The sequence below is a fragment of the Sorex araneus genome, chromosome 1, assembly GCF_027595985.1.
Source record: "Sorex araneus isolate mSorAra2 chromosome 1, mSorAra2.pri, whole genome shotgun sequence".
Classification (NCBI taxonomy): domain Eukaryota; kingdom Metazoa; phylum Chordata; class Mammalia; order Eulipotyphla; family Soricidae; genus Sorex; species Sorex araneus.
Genome location: NC_073302.1, coordinates 18,210,091 through 18,233,937, shown reverse-complemented (window position 1 = coordinate 18,233,937; position 23,847 = coordinate 18,210,091). Strand labels below are relative to the sequence as shown.

General features: G+C 47.3%; 1 protein-coding gene across 1 annotated transcript in view; it reads left to right on the top strand.

The window, feature by feature from the left end:
* The window catches only part of PAPPA (pappalysin 1), a 271,315-nt gene that overhangs the window by 220,397 nt on the left and 27,071 nt on the right, over positions 1–23,847 (top strand). The window contains exons 16-19 of the mRNA XM_055123816.1: positions 6,559–6,769; positions 9,044–9,215; positions 17,948–18,095; positions 21,987–22,096. Of these exons, the coding sequence (XP_054979791.1) occupies positions 6,559–6,769; positions 9,044–9,215; positions 17,948–18,095; positions 21,987–22,096 (641 nt within the window). The remainder of the gene's footprint in view (positions 1–6,558; positions 6,770–9,043; positions 9,216–17,947; positions 18,096–21,986; positions 22,097–23,847) is intronic.

Sequence of the window (23,847 nt, the reverse complement as noted above, 5' to 3'; positions counted from 1 at the left end):
CTAGAGATGGTGACCCCTTGATGAGTATGCTAAGCCCATTAATTTGTGAAATACTCCATGCTGTACCTGCCACTTGCATGTCCTCATGCCTCATTCTTGGTAAGTGTCCCATTATTTGGGAGTCCTTCCTCTTCTTAGGAATGATTCTTCATCATTATCCCTGTGCGTGGCTGCGTTTTAGAACACTTCTCTTCCTTTCATTCCGTTTGGAATGACTAATGAATCTACTTGGCCCTAACGTTTTAAGGTGAGCTCTACTATCCTAGACAATGGCAAGGTAGAGATAGTGAAATCTTAATATTTGACTAAAGTTTGATTTCGGGATGTTCCACTGCTCTGAATTTTTAATTATGTGAGGGTGTTTTGCCCCTAAACAACAACTCTTTGGTTAGGCTCTTGGTCAAAAGCTTTGCAGTGGAATCAGGAGAGCCCTTAGGAATCAGACCAACTTGGAGTAAGCCCTAAGTTTAGTTCAAGTAATTGAGTTTCCAGGATTTTTTTTTTCACCTACAAAATAGAATTGATGATTAATTAGGTTACTAAGAAGACCAAAGAGGTGGTTCCATCATTCTTCCTAGGCCTACTTCATGGACTCAATTACAGAGTATTTGGTAGAATTCCCTTCAGACATTTAAAAAAAAATAGACAATCAGAACGTAATCTGATTCACCCAGGCCAGAGCAGTGAGAGCCAAATTTACAAAGCAGTTGACATACTTTCTGGAGCTGCTAAACCCAGCTCAGATTTGCTCTTTAACTCTTTGCTATTCCTGGATCACAGAAATGTGTTTTCAGAACTGAAATTGGCAGAGGACTGCAGGCTTCTCTCAATACCTCCATTTCTTCTACCTCAACTTCTTCCTCCAACTTTCTTAAGCCCCAGTAGCAAATGAAGTTCCCATTGAATATTTTATGGGACAACCAGCCAACCCTGAGATTCTTCTTACCTCAATTTACTGTCAACCTTGGTCCCTTTGTCTTTCTTCTTACTTCTTTCTCTGTTACTTTCACCAAGACCTGTGCCTCACTAAGAGCAGTAAAATGAGTGTGGTGTTGGGATCATTCATATGCATGAGAAACCATTACTAACAGTATGAGACAAATAATCTCAATCAACTTTTAAAAATTAAGTAGTAAAATGGAATCTCCTGCATGTCCATCAGGACTAGCATTAGCCTTTGGCAAATATAGCTTCTTGAGTAATAACCTGGAGTTTTATGTTTTGCGCTTTGTATCAAAACAATGCAATAACCAATATCCTCTAACACTCTAAAATAGTAGAGTTGAGGTTGGATGGATACAGTTAAGTGGGTAAAGTGCTTGCCTTGCATTCAGCTGACCTGAGTTTGGTCCTCAGTACCCTGTGTGGTCCCCCAAGCCCTGCCAGAATTGGCCAAGGAAAGTTCCCACAAAGGTCCTTCATCAGGGGCAGGAAATCTCCCTGAGCTTTCTCTAGATTTTACAGAGGTAGATATAAAAGTCAAACTCTACCATTCTTTCTTTCTGTTCTACCTTTTTTCAGTGTTCTCAGCATTTTGTTAGTTTAACACTTCTCAACGCTGCTCCTCTAAATGTAGCTCCTTGTCTCTTGAAACTTGAAGAGCTGAGCCAGGAGTGAACCTTGAGCACCACTGGGTATGACAATAGAATAAATAAATAAATAAATAGTGTAGCTGGATGAGAACAAAGCAAGATACAAAGAGGATCTTGGTTGAGGGCCATCCCATTTACTTAATACTTTACTGAATACTTTTGGATATGAGGCATATTATATGTTTGGCACTAGGTTCCAGAATAAAAAAATAAACTTCACCCCCTTGCCTTAAAGATACTGGCATTGCCAACATCATGTAATGGATCCGAAGAAAGTCAGTCCTCAAACCTCTTAGAATATATTCTCTGGATCAATTTCAATCTTAAATGGCCCTCCCAAAGAGATTTGGTGTTCTGGACAATATTTTAAATGAAAAAAATTAAAATAGGCATATCTCTTTTGACAGTATGGTTACCATTAGCTTAGTATTCCTTAGACATTGGAATTTTCTTACCACATGTGTAAGTTAGCCAAGCAAATATTATTCTACTTATTTTCAAAAATGATGGCCAGGGTCACATCCAGTTTTGAAACCCAGCTCTGACTTCAGCACTCTTAATCTCAGCTAAGAACTCCAGATACCCAGACACCTTTGCCCAAACCACATCCGTGGCTCCTAAGCCATGTTCTCTAGGAAACACAGGTAGCGGGGAGCATGCCAGTGACATAAATATCAAGCTCAGTTTAAAGACATTTGCTGCTTTTGAGAGCTGAAGTTTAGTAACCTAACTCTGAAAAACCATAAGAGAAAAGGAAAACAATTCCTCTAGAATATGTCAGCTCTAGAAACTAGCATGTTAAGTCCCCAACTCTACCACCGGTTGGTTGGTTTGTAACTTGACGGGGGGGGGAACCACACCTGGTGGTGCTCATGGTTTACTCCTGGCTCTGAGTCCAGGAATCAGTCCTGGTAGGTTCGGCAGAGGATGTGGAATGTCTGGGATTGAACCTGGGACAACTCTGTCCAAGGCCCTACTGCTGTGCTCTTGCTCTGGCCCCAACTCTACCCCTGGTTTATTTTGTTGCTCCCATGGGTATGACTCCTTAAGACCCTGGGCTGGCCCAGTATATACAGAGAATATACACTCAAGACAAGAACATACACTCAAAACACTCCAGTAAGGCCTGAAGGCCAGCCAACATCCTTCAGAGTTTAGAGGTCAGAGCTAGGAGACTGGGGTGAGGACAGCATGTATCATACCCTGCCTTTTCAAAACCACAGCTGGTTGCAGGGAATGGGCACAGTCAGGGCAGAAAAATACTGCTGCCGCTCAGTGCAGTGACAGCCTCTCCTGAATTTCCCTTGAGTGAGATGGAGGCATGTCCATGGTCCTGAATCGGCCATTCCAGCTTCCCTGTGGTTCTTTGGACTGTGCTACATGCTACACTGTTAACTCCTATTTCCCCTCCCCCAGCAAGAGTATTGTTGGTTTGCGTTCTATCTCTCTTGATGAGCATTTGGCAATTTTTAGGTTATCTCTACGCAAAAGAAACATTTTTTTCCATTTCGCCATGTACGATGTGCAGAGCTGATATGGTGTAGTTTTAGAAAAAAAAATCCTAATTTCTTTTCAACAAATTCTTAGAGAATTTAGACAGTGTTTGCTAGCTCTATCTTTAAAAACTCCTCATTCAGCTTTTGGAATGCTTGCTCACCCCCAAACACTGCCCCAATCACAAAAGCAATATTAAAAAAAAAATAAGAAGAAGCAATTTGTGGTCTCCCAGTGTTCTGGAAGTCTCTGCTTCTATGCAAGCCAAATGAATCATCTTTCTCACCCTTTCCTCATTTCACTTGATGTAGAAATATCTGTATCACAGTTTATCAATGTGGAATTCTCTTTGGGCTTTACAGATATTAAATAATTCTGTGCTCACCAGATGAATCACATGAACAAAGGAAGAGAAGGGAGAAGTGGATGAGAAAATTGCACAGCATTTTCTCTGGTTTCTTATTTGGTCCTGCTTTATTTTTCTCCAGAACACTTGCCTGAAGTAGACTAAGTAATTGACAATTGGTGTCTTTCAGTGCCTGCCTGCTGCCCGACTAGGATGAAAGTTCTAAGAATGAAAGTTCTTTTATTTTTGTTTTAGTTTTGCTCACTATTGCATCCTACCATGTAAAAAGAATATGGCATAAAATAAGGACAGACTAGATACCTTTTAAGTGGATTAAGTCTTCTGTGCTGCAACTCCTGGGGTCCATTCAGATGTGCTAATAGAGACAAAAGGTCAGGAAGAAGAGAGGAAGGGAGGGGGGAAAGTAACACATAGGAATTTGGTAGCACCTTTCCACACACTTTGAATCACTCTTCATTTTATCTTCTCATCATCCTTAAAGTGGTTTTACCACTTCTTAGGATAGAGAGGAGAGTCTAGGTGTGACGCTCCTGTCAAACTTGCTCTTCTGAATCTATCCTGATAGTTCTGTGGAATCAGCTTGCAATTCATAAACAGCAACTATCTGGGGCTGAATAGATAGTACAGGGGTAAGGTAACTGCCTTGCAGGCAGCTGACCCCCATCACGACCCCTGCATCACCTCTGCCAGGGATAGCCCTTGAGGCCACTGGGATGGCCTGAGTGATTCCAGCAGCTCAGAGCCTATATGGCATCATAATCCCAAGGCTTTAGCATTGAACTCTTTGCCTTGTTGGCCTAGGATCCCTGGGAGGGATCACTGAGTCCTTGAGCGCCACCTGGGAGACCCCAAAATGTTTTTATAAATAAATGAATAAAAACTGTAACCATATTTGTCATTGACAAACTCAGGTTTAAAGCTCAATTTTGTCCTTTACTAACTGTGAGAACTGGGTTCAATCTCTTCCTTCTCCTTGCCTCTTTGTCCAAGTGGGAACCACGGCATGAAACCATGCTTATACAAAGAATTCCTCTGTAAAGGCAGTTCAGTAAAAAGTACTCCGGCTGTATTAGAACTCAGTACCTCCCCATTTCATCTCTCTTGCTTCACCCTTCCAAGGTTTTAGTCAGACTTCCAAGCTTAGTTCTCCAAGGGTGCTCAAAAGCCTGGTTTCAATGATACTGAGTAAATGCTGGGAAGAGGAATACTAGCATGAGAAATAATGCTTCAGGTCTTCTTCCGTCAACTCAGAAAAGTTTGGGGAAGGCTGTAGATTATGATAAATGGCCTGGCTATGTAAGGACCAGCTTACCATGTTTCACTTTTATTTGTAATGGACCACATCAGGACGGCTTCCCATTGGCAGTCATTCTGTCTGGCAGAGCCGGCATGATGAAGCCGGCATATTGTTCTCATATGCTCAATATGCGACAAAGCCTTGCTGGACACAGGATCTGAAAGCCAGTCTTCGGGTGCCGGAGGGAAAGGATAAGAGTTAAAGCACTTGTCTTGCTCCTACCTACTCTGGCTCCATTCCTGGCACTGCACTGAGCACCTAAGGTAGTGATCTTCCGGCACAAAGTGGGGAGTCAGTCCTGAACACCATCAGATATGACACACACACAAATAAAATAATCAGACTCAAATACCATGAGGTCATTGCTTCTGGGCCTGGTCGTTGTAAGCAAAGGGGGTAATTATTAAAAATCTAGGTGCCCAGGGCCCCCTAGACATGACAACTTGAATTCACACATCACACAGATGTTTGGGCTTGAAGAAGATTGTGATAGGAGCTTACTCTGCCAATATTTGAAAAATAGGTAGCTGCATTTCTGGGCTGGATGCCTACCAAGCGAAGCATGGAGGAAGGATGGAAGGAGAGTGACATCTCCTTCCTTGGGATATAAGAGTTTCAGAATTAGGAATGAAGAACGCTGAATTTGAACTCACTGCATATTTGAAGCACATCACTCCCCAATTTTTTTCTTTGTATATATGATTATTATTTTTTTTATTGAATCACCATGAGAACAGTTACAAGGCTTTGAGGATTAAGTCTCAATCAACACCCATCAAACACCCATCCCTTCACCAGTGCACATATCCCACCACCAAGAACCCCAGTATACCCCCCCTCGCACTCCCCACCTTGCCTGTGTGGCAGATGATTTTCACTTTACTCTCTCTTTACTTTTGATTACATTCAACTTTTGACAGAAAACCCACTATTATTATTTGGAATTTCCCCCCAACAATCAGACCTGCCAAAAAGGCATCATTAGATCATTTGTTTTCTATTGTTGATAATGAAGAACATGTGATGTTGCACAACTGCGAAAGTGGCCGCGCGGTTTTGGAATTCTGGTATTTTAGTAATTAAGTCCAGAGGTATTTCTGCCAGTAGCCGCTGTGTTCTGAGATTGGTTTGTGTGGCCTCTGGAATCATGGCTGTTAGGAGTGGAGCCGCTCGGGGTCTCATTTGGGCAGGGAGCTGGGCCAGTTCTGCCCCACCCATCACAAGATTTCCCAAGTGCCCTATCACGGCAAGCTCCTACCTCTCTCTCCAATTGGCTCTGAAAGGTGGCAGTCACCATTCTGCCACAAAGGGGAAAAGGTGAGGGACAAAAAACTTTCCCCTTCTGGGGCTGCACGAGGCCGTAGCTTAGTTCACAGTCCAGGAGTATATCTGCCAGCAACCGCTGCGTTCTGAGATTGGTTTGTGTGCCTCTGGGATCATGACTGCTCAGGGGCGGAGGAGCCGTTCCTGAGTGGTTTTTGGTATGCAATGAGAAATAATCCCAGTCCCCACATACCGGAGCCATGTTAGTAGAAGCTCAGTATCGCCAGAATTCTATTTGGAGAAGGCAGGGAGAGTGCACCTTCTCTGTCTGGGGCACCCCGGTGTTTTCGGCCTGGTCTGACTCCCCAGTTTTTGAAGCCTCTGTTCTGTCCATATAAATGTCTTCATCTCCCCCAAGCTCCTTGCTTGTAGGTAGAAGGGTTTGGAATTCCAAGAGGATGAACTCCAGGCTCTTCAAGTTGGCATTGAGTCCAGCTTGAGAATTAGCTTGACTCTCACCTTGCCTCTTTTACCCCTGCCCCCAGGAAACAACAGCCTCCTGACATGTATGCAGGATGGGCTGTGGTCCTTCCCAGAAGCCCTGTGCGAGCTCATGTGCCTAGCTCCACCCCCAGTGCCCAATGCAGACCTCCAAACCGCCCGGTGCCGAGAGAACAAACACAAGGTGGGCTCTTTCTGCAAGTACAAGTGCAAACCTGGATACCACGTGCCTGGCTCCTCCCGGAAGTCCAAGAAGTAAGTGGGGACTCATAGGTTCCAGAAGAGATGACTTAGCTCTTTTTTCAAGGAAGAGCTTGTTTCTTTGCTGGAGTTAATGCTCACTGTTGAAATAGTTGTGTTCTGTGGGGTCACTTCCTTCAGCTTCTAGTTCCCAGCATAGGATAGGAACATACGCGCGGGTACCACGTGGGATTATTGTGAGATGTAAAAGAGGATGTATCTGTCAGAGCCTGCAAAGATCCTGGCACACGGGGAAGACTCAGTCAGTAGTATCTGTATCATCACTGTGCCAAGAAAGATGGGTCAAGGGTGTGCATAACTTGGGTTTTATTCAGGTCACTTACAATAAGAGAAAGACTTGAAGCTCTGGCTTTTCCCAGTGGGAGTAGTTTTTGTTTGTTTCTTTGGGGTCAGCAGTTTTCTTTCTTTCTTTTTTAAAAAATTTTATTGAATCACTGTGATATAGTTACAAACTTTCATGTTTGGGTTACAGTCACACAATGATCAAAAAAAACATCCCTCCACCAGTGCATATTCCCCACCACCAATATCCCTGGTATACCCCCCTTTCCCACCCTCCCCCTGTGGCCATGGCAGACAATATTCCCCATACTCTCTCTCTACCTTTGGGCATCATGGCTTGCAACACAGACACTGAGAGGTCATCATGTTTGGTCCATTATCTACTTTCGGCATGCATCTCCCATCCTGACTGATTCCTCCAGCCATCATTTTCTTAGTGATCCCTTCTCTATTTCATCTGCCTCTCCCCTCCACTCATGAAGCAGGCTTCCAGCTATGGGGCAATCCTCCTGGCCCTTGTATCTACTGTCCTTGGGTGTCAGCCTCATGTGATGTTCTTTTATACTCCACAAATGAGTGCAGTCCTTCTATTTCTGTCCCTCTCTTTCTGACTCATTTCAATTAGCATGATACTCTCAGGTTTATCCATTGATAAGAAAATTTCATGACTTCATCTCTCCTAACAGCTGCATAGTATTCCATTGGGTAAATGTACCAAAGTTTCTTTAACCAGTCATCTGTTCTAGGGCACTTGGGTTGTTTCCATATTTTGGCTATTGTGAACAGTGCTGCAATGAACATATGGTACAGATGTCATTTCTACTGTGCTTTTTTGCATCCTCGGGATATATTCCCAGAAATGGTATTGTGGGGCCATACAGAAGCTCAGTTTCTAGTTTTTGAAAGACTGTCCAAATTGTTTTCCAGAAAGGCTGGACCAGTCGGCATTTCCACCAACAGTGAAAGAGCATCCCTTTTTCCCCCACATCCACACCAGCGCTGGTTGCTATTGTTCTTTTGAATGTGTGCCAGTCTCTGTAGTGTGAGATGATATCTCATTGTTGTTTTCATTTGCATCTCTCTCATGACTAGTGATGTGAAACATTTTTTCATGTGCCTTTTGGCCATTTGTATTTCTTTTTTGAGGAAACTTCTGTTCATTTCTTCTCCCCATTTTTTGATGGGGTTGGAGGTTTTTTCTTGTACAATTCTACTAGTGTCTTGTATATCCTGGATATTAATCCCTTATCAGATGGGTGTTGGGTAAATATTCTTTCCCATTCTGTGGGCTCTTTCTGTATTTTGGTCACTGTTTCTTTTGAAGTGCAGAAGCTTCTTAGTTTGATGTAGTCCCATTTGTTTATGTTTGCTTCCACTTGCATGGCCAGTGATATTTCATCCTTAAAGATGCTTTTAGCTTCAATGTCATGGAGAGTTCTGCCCACATTTTCCTCTATGTACCTTATAGATTCATGTCTGATATTGAAGTCTTTAATCTACTTTGATCTGAGTTTTGTGCCTGGCATTAGACAGAGTAGTTTTTGCAGGTAGCTATCCAGTTTTCCCAGCAGCACTTGTTGAAGAGGCTTCCCTTGTTCCACTTCACATTTCTTGCTCCTTTAACACGTAGCAGTTTTCATGGTTTACCTCTAACTCTCTACAGGTATCACTCTTGGTGGTGCTTAAGGGACCATATGGGATGCTGGGGATGGTTTCAGGGAAGCTCTGTGCTAGGCAAGCACCCTCGCTGCTGTACTATTGCTCTGGTCACAATTTTTATGAGTTTCTTTTAGTCCCTAAACATGTGACACATACTCCTCAACCACCTAGTGAGACACAGAGAGAATGAGAATGGGAAATAAGACGTTTGCTGGTTCCAGAACAGGCTGAGTATGCCAGTAGGACATGAATATAAGCAAGGAAATTGATGCTAGATTTATCCCTTCCCCCCACTCTCTCTCTCTGCCCCACCCTCCCTCCTTCAAGACGGGCATTCAAGACTCAGTGTACCCAAGATGGAAGCTGGCAGGAGGGAGCTTGTGTTCCTGTGACTTGTGATCCACCTCCAGCGAAATTCCACGGGCTCTACCAATGCACTAATGGCTTCCAGTTCAACAGCGAGTGTAGGATCAAGTGTGAAGACAGTGATACCAACCAGGTAAGACTCCTTGAACATGACACTATGCATGTGCCCCTCTCCTCTATGCTTCTCCCAAACCAACTTGTATCGTAAGAACCTCTTCTAGACATTCTCTATAGATACCAGCTTTGTCTAATAGTTATACCACCAAAGCCAAAGTGAAAAACCTGTTTGAATGATCTTTCTTTGTGATATCTCTGAGTTTTGTGAGTTTTGTTTTTTTTTTCTCCCTATAAAACCATGTTTTATTTGTTCGGAGATTCTTAGATTTGAAAAAAAATTTTAGTATTGGAACTCTTACAAAGGAAATTCATGTGTAGGATCCCAGGATATAAAATTGATCAAAGTTGAATTTAAGCTGACAGAAATGACCAGGGCTGTTTTCTTTCTACCCCCGTCACCTCCTAAGTTGAACTCTAAAAGTATTTGAAATTACAAAACTCCCATGATCTTTAGATAGCAACTGACTCCTCAAGTTTCCAGAGACAAGGAACGACATTTGGACTAGGAGTGATGAGAAGTGTTGTACTAGCAATGTTGACAACACTGAAAAAGAGGAGAGCAGAAGGATAGAATGGCAGAGTTTGTCCTTCATTTTGTTTCCTCTGGGAAATCTAGAGAAAGCCCAAGGAGCTTTCCTGCCTCTGATGAAGGACCTGTGTGAGACTTTTCCTCAATCACCCAGTACAATAGACATTTTTATGGCGCCAAGAATGGGCAAAGGAGGTGAGAGATCAGCTGTCTCCAAGATGTCTAAGTGCAAGAGGACCATCTCCTTGACAATCAACCATGTGGGTCTGATGAGTCCATGAGTCCCAGGATGCAGTTGTCATCAGCCAGGTGAAGCCAATTTGGGTCCAGTAATATCAGCTCCTTTTAGGCCTTTCTCAGCCCCTCCCAGAGGTCAGGCACCACCAGAGCACCCTCTGTAACTCCAGAGGCTGCTCCCCACATCCAGACTGTGACAGGTCCCACCTATAGCCGTTCCCTTCTATTCCCATTCCCCTGCCCCGAGTCACATCCTTGGCCTTGGCTACGCCACCATGCAGCCTCAGGCTCACCTCCCTGCTTTCATTCTCTTGCCTCTCTCCAGAATAATTCTCCACATTTCTGCCAATGTTCTTTGCTGAGAACAATATATCCGATCATGACCAGTCTTCAGATCAATGCCCTTCACGAATCCCGTCATCAGAGCAAAGGACCTAGTTCCCTAGTGTACTTTCACACCCTTTAACGCATCAGCAGGAATATGGCTCTCCCTGGATTGTCAACCTGAAAGAGCTCCTGTCACTTTTCCCAACTGCCTCACTCTGAATCAGCTCCACAGTTCAGCCAAGTACCCCTTTCCTGCAGTTCCCTCTCCTGTGGGCCCCCCCTGCACACACCCTTGGGGGTTTCCCCTTCAGAGCATTGGCTACACTGCATTGTAGTTCATTTCCAATCCCCCCTACTGAGCCGTGAAATCCTTCACTGTGTTTTTAATCTGACCTGTGTTTTCATCACTTGGGATGGGGCCAAGCTCTCCATAGCAGTGCTCTGAAAGTGGCAGGAGGTGAGAAATGGCCAGGAGGACAGAGAAGTTGCTGAGCCAGATAAGGTGACACAGCAGTGTGGGCATGGTCTGAATGTGAGCCCCTTTCCCCCTGCTCCTCCTTACCCCCAAGAAATGAACAGACTGTGTCCAATAGGTACTACCTGAAAATCCTTTATAGCGAACACACGGATGCCTGAATACTGGAGTCATTCTCATCCCTGGCTGCCAGGGAAGCAGAAGCCAGAGCCGGAACGAGCAATGGCCAGGGATTACCATGGCCTCACGCAGACGGATCAACTTCGCTCTCATTCCCCTGCATGAAACTATTGCGAACAGTTAACCAAATGGCTGAGCCAAATAATATTCTGGCCGTGGTCATGTTATCAAACTGAAACCCAGTCTGCCTGGGGCCTGCCAAGTATCTTTCATGGCCAGTTTGTATTTAAAGGAGAGGAAAATGTAAATTTGTCAGACACTCAAGGAGCTCTCTCTGGTAACTGGCAGAGAGGCTGGATGCAAAGGAACTGGGTATTACTTGTCAGCTCAAAGAATGAGGGAGTGTATGCCAAATGGGCTCCTAATACGATTGACGTTTCTAGTTTGTACAGAAAATGAATTTCCTCTGCCCTCAGACCAGCGGCCTGAGAGCCAAATCTAGTATTCACCTCAGATCCCCTCTTGCTGCCTGTAAACATAGCAGAAATGTACGGCCCCGGAGCATCTTGAATCAAACAGCTTGTAGGGAGCAGGAATGCTTTGCTTTTCAAACAAGTTCCAGATCCTGGCAGGAGAAGATGTGAGCTATTGTAGGAAAGACTCACACTTTCTCTCCCACTGAAAACAAATGAACAAATCACCCCCCCCACACACTTCATTCATTCCTTGGGAGCCAGTTAGATTCTGAGATTGAATCTTGACTCCACCCCTTGCTAGCTGAAGGACGTGAATATTTAACCCTTTAACTTTCAGTTCCCTCATGATTAAAAGGGGAGTGGGTGGGGGAGGGGACAAGGAAGCAGGGAAAGATGCTATATCTCTCTCCTAGTTTATGTGTGAGGAGTAAGTAGGGTTAAATACAGATGTAGGAGTGTTCTCTGGAATTGCATAGTGCATCCATGGCAGCCCTGGCTAAGGAAAGCACAAGTGAATGGCTTTCTTTTTCTTTTTCTTTTTCTTTTGAGTTTTAGGACCATACCGTGTGCTGTTTGGGATGGATGCCTGGTTCTGTGCTCAGGGCTCACTCCTGGCTACTCAGGGGACCATATGTGCTGTTGGTAATCAAACTGGGGTCATCCACATGCAAGGCAACTGCTCCACTCCTATATTATCTCTTCAGTTGAAGCTAGCCTGTTTTTAAGGTCACCAGTAATGGAAAGAATCCTTAATGCTGCTTGTGGGTTCCTCTATAATCCAGAAATAAAGGCAGTGGTTGAATGTCAGCCCCCTGCCAGTAGCTCCTCCTCAAAAGTCAGAGAAGGGACAAACCATCATTGAGGTCTGGGTCTGTGTGGTAAAACTGGTATAAACCACAAGAAACCTGTTTTCTTGCTCAGATAAACCAAGAGAAGATATAAACTCTCTAGGCTACTACGTTCCATTCTTAGTTTCTACTGTGATGAAACAGTTTCTTACCTGATCAAAGCATTATGGGGACACTAGCCAGGTCTGACTACAAAGCACTTAAAATGTGGCTTGAAAGAGTGAGCAGCTAAATAAGAAACTATTTTTTTCACTGTAAATGGCTCACATTTAAATCTAGACAGCCACCCTTGCATAGTGGCACCATCTGGAACAGTCCAGCTCTGGAAATCACAGTATATTTATCTCTGTAAACAGAGCCTTGGTGATTAAAATATTTCCTGGATGCCAAAGTGCAACAGACAGTTTCACTTGGACAACTCTCAGTACACCTTTGAGAAAGGTGAAAGAAAGCCAGGGGGTGCAATTCTTACCCATGGTTGCAAGTTTGTACATGGGGTTGCCTGACTCCACAGCCCCTGTCTTTGAATATTCCAGGGGCAGGCTAGTGGCAAAAGGTGGGGATTCCTTATCCAAGTCTGAGGGAGAGGTGCTAATTGTCCCAGCATTTAATCCAGTTCAGATGCTCTTGAGCAGCATGAGGATTGGATAGCTCGGTGTCTGAGATGGCACGTGGGAATTTTGTGGGTGATTAGGAGAGTGAGCAGCCAAATCTTTGCATTGGTACAGCCTAATCTTTGCTTTGTAGGAGATGCAGCCAAGGGGCTCGCAGCAAAAGAGGAAAAAGCCAAAAGTGCTTTGTGGAGGAAATAATGTTACAAAGGTAGATTTCAGCAATTGAGCAGGAAGGAGCAAAACAGGAAAAGGGGGAAGGAAGTCCAAGGGGGGGGATCACCAGGCTGGATTCCAGGGCCATGCCTCCAGTAACCTGCAGCTGACTCTGCCTCTGAGCTCTCCTTTGGACCCAGTAGAGCTCTCCTAGGTGCTTCTGTGTGCAAGGACATCTTGCAGGTTCCAAGTTGCCTCATGCTTACCCTGGGCTTCCTACCAGCAGTTAGAACACCGCAGACCTGTGTGTATTAGAGCTGGGCAGGACTTCTAAAATCCTTTTTTTATGTTATGCAGCCTAGAGAAGAAAAGGACTTACTCCAAATCCATACAACAAATTACCAAAACATGCCCCTCTTTATAGTTAAGATTGATTGAGGTAACATTATTTATAGTGTGTAAATGATGATATATTTTAAGGGGAACATATTACATTCCCCACTGTATTTGGTACCTCCAGAGTACCAGTATTCCTTCACCACTGTCCATAGTACCTTCCCCTTCCATTGACCCCTAGAATTTGCCCTTTAACAGTCAAGTCTCCTAATTAAGTATTTGCTCAAACTCTGGTTTTCTGGCCAAGCTTATTACTCTTGTGACTCCATGCTATCTTTGTATCTACTTAAAGAAAACAGAACACTTGTGAGGGTATTGAATGGGGATCAAAGTCGCTAGCAACAGTCAGAGTTCATTGAGCATTTGCTAGAAGCCAGTCTTTAGGCTAATCAGACATGATTCTGCCATTTGACAGATGAAGAACTCAGCTCTTGGAGGACCTGTGTGGTGAAGAAGAGTTTGAGAGGCACAGTTCACTGTCTCAGACTGGAATGCTCAGGCAGAGACAGGCAGAATCTTTAGCCAAAGGATGTTCAACTCTCTGCTAAGAAATTTCAACAGAGAGAGAGGAGAGAGAGAGAGAGAGAGAGAGAGAGAGAGAGAGAGAGAGAGAGGAGAGAGATTTCCACTTAGCCCACAGAACTATGCTTTCAGAGCTCAACAACCCAGTGACAGCCTGTGCCCGTGCACAGGGAAAAGTGGGGTCTCAGGTTTACCCAGCTTGAATTCTTAACATCATATTCTTCTGTTAAAAAAAACTAGTCTTGAAACTTGGAAGACAAACCAGGCGGGAGGCAAGCACTTAGGGCCCTAAGATCTAGGCTTCAATGAGGTTTCAGCCTGGGAGGCTCCAGAAAGTTGCATGTGTAAAGCACCTTGCAGGGACATAGGGTGTGGAAGTGGGGAGCAAGACACATGTGGCAGCAAGACTCAAGACTAGACCTGAGATGGGTGGGGGTGGGGGGTTGGAGGGAGAAAGAGAGGGAGGAGAGACCAAGTGCAGAGGGGGGGAGAAAGAGAGAGAGAGAGAGAGAGGGAGAGAGAGAGAGAGGGAGGGAGAGAGAGAAAGAGAGAGAGAGGGAGAGAGAGAGGGAGGGAGAGGGAGAGGGACAGGAAGAGGGAGAGAGAGAGAGAGAGAGAGAGAGAGAGAGGGAGAGAGAGGGAGGGAGAGGGACAGGGACAGGGAGAGGGAGAGAGAGACTGGGGACAAGCAGAACAGTGCCTTGATGCCCTCACCTTCTGTAGTGAAGCCTCTCCAGTGTGAACTTTCCTGAGCACATGTGAGCTCATTCGAATACACTCTGTGCTGCAGACCCAGCGCCTCAGCCAGCCAGCTCTGGCCCACATTGTGCTGAGGTCTGCAGCCCTTCAGGGGCTGGAGGCCAAATGCATCATAGGCCCAGGCCAAAGCTCCAGGAAATTGGGGTCAATTTCTTTCTCCCCGGAGGGCCCCATGGAATCATGGGGCCTGAGGCTTGGGGCTCTGAGAGGGAGAGTCAGAGTTCTCTGAAGCCATGTGAAACTTTCCCTCAACTTTCCCTGAGCTCACACAGAAACTCTTGAAGTGCATTCTGCAAAGCCCTCAGCAGCTGCTTGCTTAGGATGGTCCACCCTTCCCCATGGCCACAGAGGTTTCCACTGTACCACAGTCCTCTTCATGCTGGCCTAGGAGAGGCCCCCGGGAGGAGCAGGGTAGGGGGTGGCTTTTGCTTCTAAATCCTGTCTCCTTGCAGCTGTTCTCTCAGCAGGAAAGCTTCCGCCTGCATCAGCCCTTTGAAAGGGTTTGTTCATTTCCTCATCATGCAATCATTGATTAATTTCTTCACTTATGTAATTTATTCATTTATTCATCCACCCATTTGTTTTATCTTCTTGTTTGTTAAACAGATGTCTTCTATAACCCTCTACCTGACTATGACATATTTTGTCAGACACAGTTTTTGGAAGAACAACATAATAAATGAATGTGTTGACCCAGTGGCGGCGGGGGGGGGGGGGGGCTTTGAAGTCTTAGGAAAGACCCCTGAGGACACAGGATGAATACGGTTTCTTTATCTAGGTGGCAAAAGATGCAAAGAGGTATGGTGTGTCAGAGCACCCTAAAGTATTGTCTCTGCATAACTGGTTGGCACTTGGAGGGGAGGGGTTGGTTTCTGTCAGAGAAGGCGTTTGTCTGATGGATGAGTGTGGGGTGGAAACGTGGCACATAGAAAGAGCAGGAGCATGGAAGAATGGTCGCGTGAAACAGCATTCAGAACATTTCAGAACACTTGCAGCCAGCGTTGAAGTCGAAGGTGGGCTGGCGGAGCTGGAGAGGGCAAGCACTGGGCAGAGTGAAGGATGGGAAAGCTTAGAGCATACTGGGAATTTTTGCATGGGTGTAGCATGCTTACCTCGTCGAGCATCAAGTAGATTTTATCTTCTTATTAGTTTGAAAGGGTTTGAATGTAGACCTCATTGCCAGGTAGATGGACTCCTATGCAGAAACCCTCTAAACACCCTAATCATCCACATCCAACATTAAGTCCAAAGTCCATAAAGTTGACCTTGAAATCCCCTTTCTCTCTCTTCCATACCAGCTCACCTTCTCTTCTTCCTTACTAGTTCCCAAGACCACAGACACACAAGGCTCTCTGAACTGTCCACAGCCTTTAGTCTTCCAGGAAGGTCTTTCTACCTTGTTCCACTCCCAAGAGTCTGCATCCTTGAAAACTTCCCTCCACCGTTTCTCAAAGAGACTTTCCCTATTCCTCATACCTGGGTAATCCCCTCAGGTGCATCCTACTGACAGGGATGACTGCTTCTCAGACTCTTCTTTTATGCTCCTGCCTCTGGCTCAGTAATGGACTGGTAGGGCTCTCTTTGCCTGTGGACCCCAAGGAACTGGACACAAAGAAATAGTTCTTGATGACAGTTCTAAAAGTTTTATAAAATTTGTCCTTCTCATGCAATCTCTGGCATTGAAAAGAACAGGTATGCAAGAAACCTTTAACCTACATCTTACAAAAGTTGTAAACTGCATTTCAACCAATGAGACCGGGAGGGGTGAATAGATGAATGAACCAAGCAAAGCAAAAGTACACCCTAAGATTCTGACAACAGAATGGTAGGAACCAGAGGGAAGATTGCTTGAGAGTAGGTGATATGGGTAAAGGTGGTTAAGTGTATGGAGCACATGGATATTAGATGTGTGCCGGTATTGTAATGGTGCTTATACAGATGTCAAGCCATAGAGTTGTGCAGCAGAGTTGCCTTGCATGTGTCCTACCACATTTCAACCCCTGGCATTGCATATGGTTCCCTGTGCACCACCAAGAGTGACCCCTGAGTGCAGAGCCAGGAGTCAGCTCTGAGCACTGCCAAAAGTGGCCCCCAAATCAAAATAAAGCTGCAGTCCTGAAACATATGTAATGGTATAAACCAGTGTTGTTTCAATAACAATTTTCAGGGAAATAAAGAAAACCATTTTGATAATAGAAACACAATGCTGGGGTGCAGAAGTATGCCACATTGGTGTCATTACTGATGGAATGGACTAGGAAGAAATGAAATGAAAATGAATGGAGTGAAATGGAATGAAATACCATAGTAGAATGGAGTGGAATATAATGGAGTGGAATGAAGTCAAATAGAGTGGTGTGGAGTGGAATAAAATGGAGAGAAACATAATGATTGGAATGGATTGGAATAAAGCAGAATAGACTGGAGTAGAGTGGAGTGACATGGAATGGAATATACTGGAACGGAATAGAGTGGAATAGGGATGATTGGAATAATATGCATTAAAAGAAGGGGGAAAAAGGGAAGAGAGAGAGGGCGTGCTCAAAAGAACACTTATCAGGGTCAGAATTGCCAGGCTAGCTGGCAGCTTTCTCATTGACTTGGGAGAAACCAATTTTGGTGTATATCTGCCTCCTCACTAGGCATTCCAGCACCCATGCTCTTACCCATAGTATGATTTGGGGTCATTTAATTCCCTACTATTTTGGGGCTGAAGCAATAGCACAGCAGGTAGGACATTTGCCTTGCATGCGGCTGATCTGGATTTGACTCCTCTGTCCCTCTCGGAGAGCCCAGCAAGCTACCGAGAGTATCCCACCCACACGGCAGAGCCAGGCAAGCTCCCCGTGGCATATTTAATATGCCAAAAACAGTAACAAGAAGTCTCACAATGGAGATGTTACTGGTGCTCGCTCGAGCAAATCAATGAGCAATGGGAGGACAGAGCTACAGTGCTATTTTAGTTGAAAAACACAACCAACAAGCAAACCACTTGTTTCAGTTTGAAACTTCTGAAAGAACACTAATCTTGAATTGAGGAAACCATAGAATCAGCCTCTTAAGGTAACTGTGCCCAAGCTTTTTGGTGAATCCTCAGTTTCCCTATCTGCAAAATTAATTTGTTCACAAAGCCTCCATTTCAGGGTGCTTGGGTTTTCACCATCAGGAAGAAAGGGCTCTGGAATATTTCAGAGCTCTGGGGAGATAAGAGTCTGTCTCTGTTTTTGAGAAGGTGATCTGAGATTGGGAGCTTGGATTTTCCTCTACCTCACTGTGCTTTTTTGGTGCTTAGGGACGCGGGAGCAACATTATCCACTGCCGGAAAGATGGCACCTGGAGTGGCTCCTTCCATGTCTGCCAGGAGATGCAAGGCCAGTGCTCTGCTCCAGACCAGCTCAACAGCAACCTCAAGCTGCAGTGCCCTGAAGGCTATGCCATAGGTATGATGGCCTCACGAGGACAAGCAGTGGGAGGGACGCATCCTTCCAGGAATTCAGGGCTAGTGCCACTCTGGGTTACCAGGCACCTTACCTCTACCACAGGATGGTTTTGTTTTCATTTGTTTGGCTTTTGCTTCACACCTGGCCAGTGTTCAGGGCTTATTCTCCTGGCTCTGTGCTCAGAGGTCACTCCTGGTGGTTCTCGGGGAACCAGACGTGATGCCAGGGATCAAATCAGGATCAGATGCAGTATAAAGGGAATTCCTGCCTTAGCTCTCCAGTCCCTCGAGAGAAAGCAGGATGGAGGAGACCAGAGTCTAAACTCCAGGGAAGAGTTCAAAGTATGGGTGTTGGGCCACCAGTGGTGGGTGAGTGCAGTTACCCTGGAATACAGACAAGAAGACAAGTGCCTCAAGGAACATACAGGTCGGGGGGGGGGGGGGCAGGGCGGGGCTCATACACGGATTGAATTCATTCATCATAGTTAGAGAGGCAACCAAGATCCAGTTACTATTCATCTTCAACTTTGCATAACTTAAGCCATTCATGAGTTTACCTTCTATAGGCTGGGTCCTATATCACGTAGTGTGTTGGGGTCACCTCCAACTGTATTGGGGGACTACTCTTTTCTCAGTGCCCGGGAATCATTCCTGGCAGTACTCAGAGCAGCATGCAATGCTGGGGATCAAACTCTGGATTCCCACATGCAAATCCTTCACTTTAGCCCTTTGAGCCATCTCCTCAGCCATCCTCACCATCCGGCTCATTAGCAGCTTACCTCATTCTCTCAATAATCTCCAGCAGATGAGGATATTAAGGGGATAAGGCATCATGCCCCAAATCCTGACACTTCTCTGACGCCAAATTGACTTCTTTCCATGGCATCGTGGTTGCCTCCCAAATGAAGATAAATGGCCTTTTCAAAATCCTGTGTGTGTGCTGATAGGCCAGCTCAGAGAGCGCTCACAGGGAGGTGCAGACCACAGGGGGCTGGATACCAGGTCACTGCCTGGTGGAACCAGTGTCTGGACAGATCTGTCAGTCTCTGGCTCCCAGGCTTGCAGGAGAACTGGGCATGCATTGAGTCTGACCTCAGCTGAAGGGAGTGACACTGACCCCTTGGGTTGATTCCCTAATTGACCATGATGAAAAGCCTGGGGAATTGGATGTCCTTTCTCAGGGCCAGTGTGATTTATGAGAGAGTCACCAGGGATGTCTGGAGCAAGAGGTTATCTGAGCACACACTCACTCCCAGCCACCCAGGGCTGATGTGTTCTTCCACCAGAAAATAAGAGTTATCACCTCCCTCCCAGGAGCAAGTCCACAGTTGGAAAGTACAGGCATGTGGGGCCAGGTCTCCTCCTTTGGAATATGGAGACATGAGCTCAGGAGCAGAAGTTGCTCACCTCGGTACAGAGCAGGAATCTGGGCTCTTGCATCTAGCTCTGGGACACGTTAGTCCTGCAGGGGTCAGAACAATGCCCACATGCTTGACTGTTTTCTCTCTCTCTCTCCTCTCTCTCTTCTCTGTCTGTCTCTCTCTCTTCTCTCTGTCTCTGTGTGTGTGTGTGTGTGTGTGTGTGTGTGTGTGTGTGTGTGTGTGTGTAGGGCAGGAGGGGTCAGGGTGGGAAAGGGCAGTTCTTTGTTTCGGAGAGACCTCCCAAGTGGTACGGAGAAGGCCCCAAGAACGCTTCCTGGTGATTCTCAGCCAATCAGAAAGCAGTTCAGTGGGAGGGCCAGAGGCTCTGTTGCTGCTCAGACTTGCCCAGGCCACTCCGAAGTGCTAGGAAAATGCTTAGGGACCTTCAGGGTTTCACCCACCATACACATGAGACCATACTGTGCTGGGGATCACCCCAGGGTTGGCTGCACTCAAGACATGTGTCGTCACCTCTGTACTGTCTCTTTCTCTCTCTCTCTCCCTGGTTGTTCTCTCTCAGATGATTCCAAAGATACTTTAGAATCTTAAAGAAAAGAGCGTAATTTGAAGGGATTCCGAGGGTTTGGGTCTGGAGGGCCTGCTGATATAGACATTCTGGAAGGTTGAAACCATGTGGAGTGCTGCTGGCAGCACCATCCCCCAGACCAAGGTCTTCTAACCCTCCTTATTCCTGATTTGGGAGGAGGGGGTGGTGGGGGGGCGCCTAAGACAGAGGGACTCAATTGCACATTCAAGCAGAATTTACAAGTGAATGTTCCATCATCTAGGTTTAAAAACCCATAAAAGGAGAACTTCCTGTATGTGTCTCATCCACTGGCACCTGCCAGTATAGTCCCACAGGCACGGACAGCAAGAAACTCACTTTGGGTCTGAGCGACAGTTCAGGGGGCAGAGCACTTGCCTTGCATGTGGCCAACCCAGGTATAATCCCCAGCACCCCATATGGTCCCCTGAGCCTGCCAGGAGTGATACCTGAGCACAGAGCCCGGAGAGCAAGTCCTGAGCACAACCAAGTTTGGCCACCCTCCCTTCCAACCTCTCAACTACCATTCACACAGAAATAGACACCAGAGACTGAGACGTACAACATCCTATAGAAACCTCATCATCAACCCATCCATGAGCCAATTACCCTGTCCACTCAAACACCTACACACAGAGCTGACACAGAGCATTCCTAGCAGCAATGCCCCGGTACACACACACACCAGGCATGCACACACACCTCATGCCCAGGAACATATCAGACGCACGAAAAGATACACAAGAAGGAAGCATAGCTGACACATGCTCACAGATACTCAGACACACAGTTGGGACACGCATTGCATCCCTGTGACTCAGCCACCCCTGCTGGAGGAACAGACTGGCCCGGCTGTTCATTCTCAGAAGAGTCTAGAGAGGTGAAGGATGGGAGGGGCATGGGTGGGGTCAGTAACATCCCTCTGCCCTGGAGCTTTTGGCTAAAGCTGAGTGTGACTTAATTCTGTATCTTGCTGGTTCTGGAATCCCCTTCCCCTTCCTGGTCCCTCTCCCATTGTTCTCATTGCCCTGCAGGTAGGTCTCTCCCCTTTATGAATATTGTTTCCTCCTAGGGGGGGAAAAACAAAGGGAAGAAAAGCATCTCTGGACACTGAGGTTAACAAGTGAGCTGGCCTCTCCATCCGTCTGCATCTCAGGCTGAATCTCTCCCAGGGGTGAAGGATTTGCTCAAAGGCTTTGCCAGTGGGGGTGCAGGGCAGAGTGAGGTGCAGGGAAAAGAGGCCTTGCAGGCTGGAGCACGTTCGGAAACCCCTCCTAGCACCCCATAGGAGCTCCCAAGCCAAAAGTCCCCCCCGCCCCCCACTACATGGCTCTTCTTGGTAAAGCTGGGTGAGCCCACCCCTCTGTAAGGCTGCCAGCCAGCACTCTTATGTCATTGAAAACCCCAAGTTGGGGAGAGGCTGACTGGAGAAAGACAGGGGCCAGTCGCTCAATGGCGGCCCCTCCCAGACTGACCCATTTCTTCCTTTGTTTCCCCTCCTGGGATACCACAGACCTTGTCTGAAACTTTCTTTCACCAAAGAATTCTTCCCTGGCAGTGTAGTGTGCTTTGCCCTTGTTCCAGAAAATTCCTTTCGAGCTAACTGCCTGCAGACACACAACCCGGAGTCCCTCCGGCTGATAGGGCGTGTGCCCCTCATGCTCATCGTTTGGGGTTCTGTAGGTGTCCCCCCCTCCCCCCACAGCCATTTTTTCTCCTTTCCTTGCTCCATTACGGACGTTGGGCCAATGGGTACTGGCCAGGTTGGAAAGGAGAACAGGGGATCAGGGGGAGGAGAGGAGCCTCACCTCTGCCCTGAAGGTCTGGAGGGTGGGCGGGCAGCTGCACTCTGGTGCAGGGAGAGACTGGGGAGGGGATGGTGAGGGCAGCTGTCAGGACACTAAACCCCGTATCTCCATCCCCTCAGGGTCTGAGTGTGCCACCTCGTGCCTGGACCACAACAGCGAGTCCATTACCCTGCCTGTGAACATGACCGTGCGGGACGTCCCCTACTGGCTGAACCCCACCCGGGTGGAGGTGAGTGATGGGGATGTCCATTATTTAAATCCTGATGACAATGTTGAAATAAGAGCACTAATATCCCGAACCCCCTGGAATACCAGGGATGGGCATTCAGGCAGGTTATAGTTTCTGCCCGTCTGTCCGGAAGGGTCTTACCCAAGGCCGGCTGCTATTGACTGTCCTGATAGAGACTTTGAGGAAGCGGGGTACTGCACCTGTCACAGCCCAGATTCCTGTTTCCTTGGCTTCGCTTAGCTGACTGCGTGCAAACAGATGCTGCGTGAGACCAGGACTAGAAAGGTCTAGTGTGCTCACCCCCCAGGCTGAGCCCACAGCGTCATTTAAATTCCGGAAAGATTCCCGGATGAAGGTAGTCTTGTGTGCATCTCACACCTGGGGACTGAGCTCTGAGCAGGAAGGGCCTGAAGGGGGGCTGCGTCCCAGTGCCGTGACCAGGAAGCCAGGCTGCCGTGGCCCTGACCCGAAGGCGAGAGAGACTCTGCCTGTCTCGTGGCAGCTGTCATCATTGCCCTGTGCTCTGCAGGGCGGCCACGCCCGCCTCCTCGGGGATATCGCCCAATGAATCCAAGCAGGACCTCATTCACGGCTTCCAGGCGGGCTGGGCACCTGCTCCTCCCCGTGGAGATGATGACAGAAGAGGCGGGGTGCGGAGGAGAGTCGGCCCCGTCTCTCAGGCCCCGGGAGCTGCCGCCTGCCTGCCGCAGATCATACTCTGGATAGCCAGGCAGAACCCAATACTGGGTGTCCTGTTTCTCCAGTGAGCGGACGGTGAGGGCTGACTCAGCACTGGGCACGTAGGCCTGGCACAGGAGCGCCCCTCGGCCCCCAGCGCCCCGTGGACCCGGCCTCCTCCCCCCTTGCTCTCTTCCTCTGCTCTCACTCGATGTCCTTTCTCTCTTCTGCCTCTGCTTTCCCTCCATTGCCCTCTTTCTTCTCCCTCTCCCTCTCCCTCTCCACCCTCCCTCCCAGCCCTCCCCACACCCGCCCCCCCTTCCATCCCCCCTCAGTCTCTCTGTTCTAACTCTCGCTGCATCTGGAGACATCCCTGTCTCCCTACTCCTGCTCCTGCATCTGCTTTCTTCACTCATACTATATTTCACTTCTCCCAGCCTAGCGTGCCCACATTCTCTCGGCGTGCCGCATGATTGCGAATTCTTTGCACCCAGGGGCACAGACAGAGCCAACATCGCAAGGAAGTTAGAGCTCCCAGGTACAAGACACCTCCCACCCCCCGCCCCTTGGTGCACAGATGAAGAAAGCAAGGCAGATGGAGAGTCAGACAGGGAGAGCACCAGGGAAGCGGAGCTGGAGCAGTGAGGTCCCCTTCCACGGCCAGACTCCCCGCCTTTTCCACTCCCCCAGACTCCAAAAGACTCCATGGACTTCCACTCCCTCCCTGGCAGACACAGGAGCCCTCACTCACGCAGTCCTGGAGGTCTCCAGGGCCTGGGACCCCGACCAGATCCCTCCTACCCCACCTCCACTCAGGCCTTTCCCGTGTCCCTTTCACCCCCAGCCCCGCCCTCCCTCTGTGAGCCCGAGCACCGGAGAGTTCAGTTATAATTCACTGTGAAATAAATCCCGAGGTTTGAAAGCTTGCAAGCCACTCCTCCCTCCCCAGTCGCCCACCCGCTGCCTGCACACCCCAGCCCCCACCCAGTTACCCCGGTCCGCTTTTATTGATGCCGGTCTACCAAGAGAGCTGTAACGAGGTTCAGACCTCCACTGGTCTCGGGAGGCCTCAT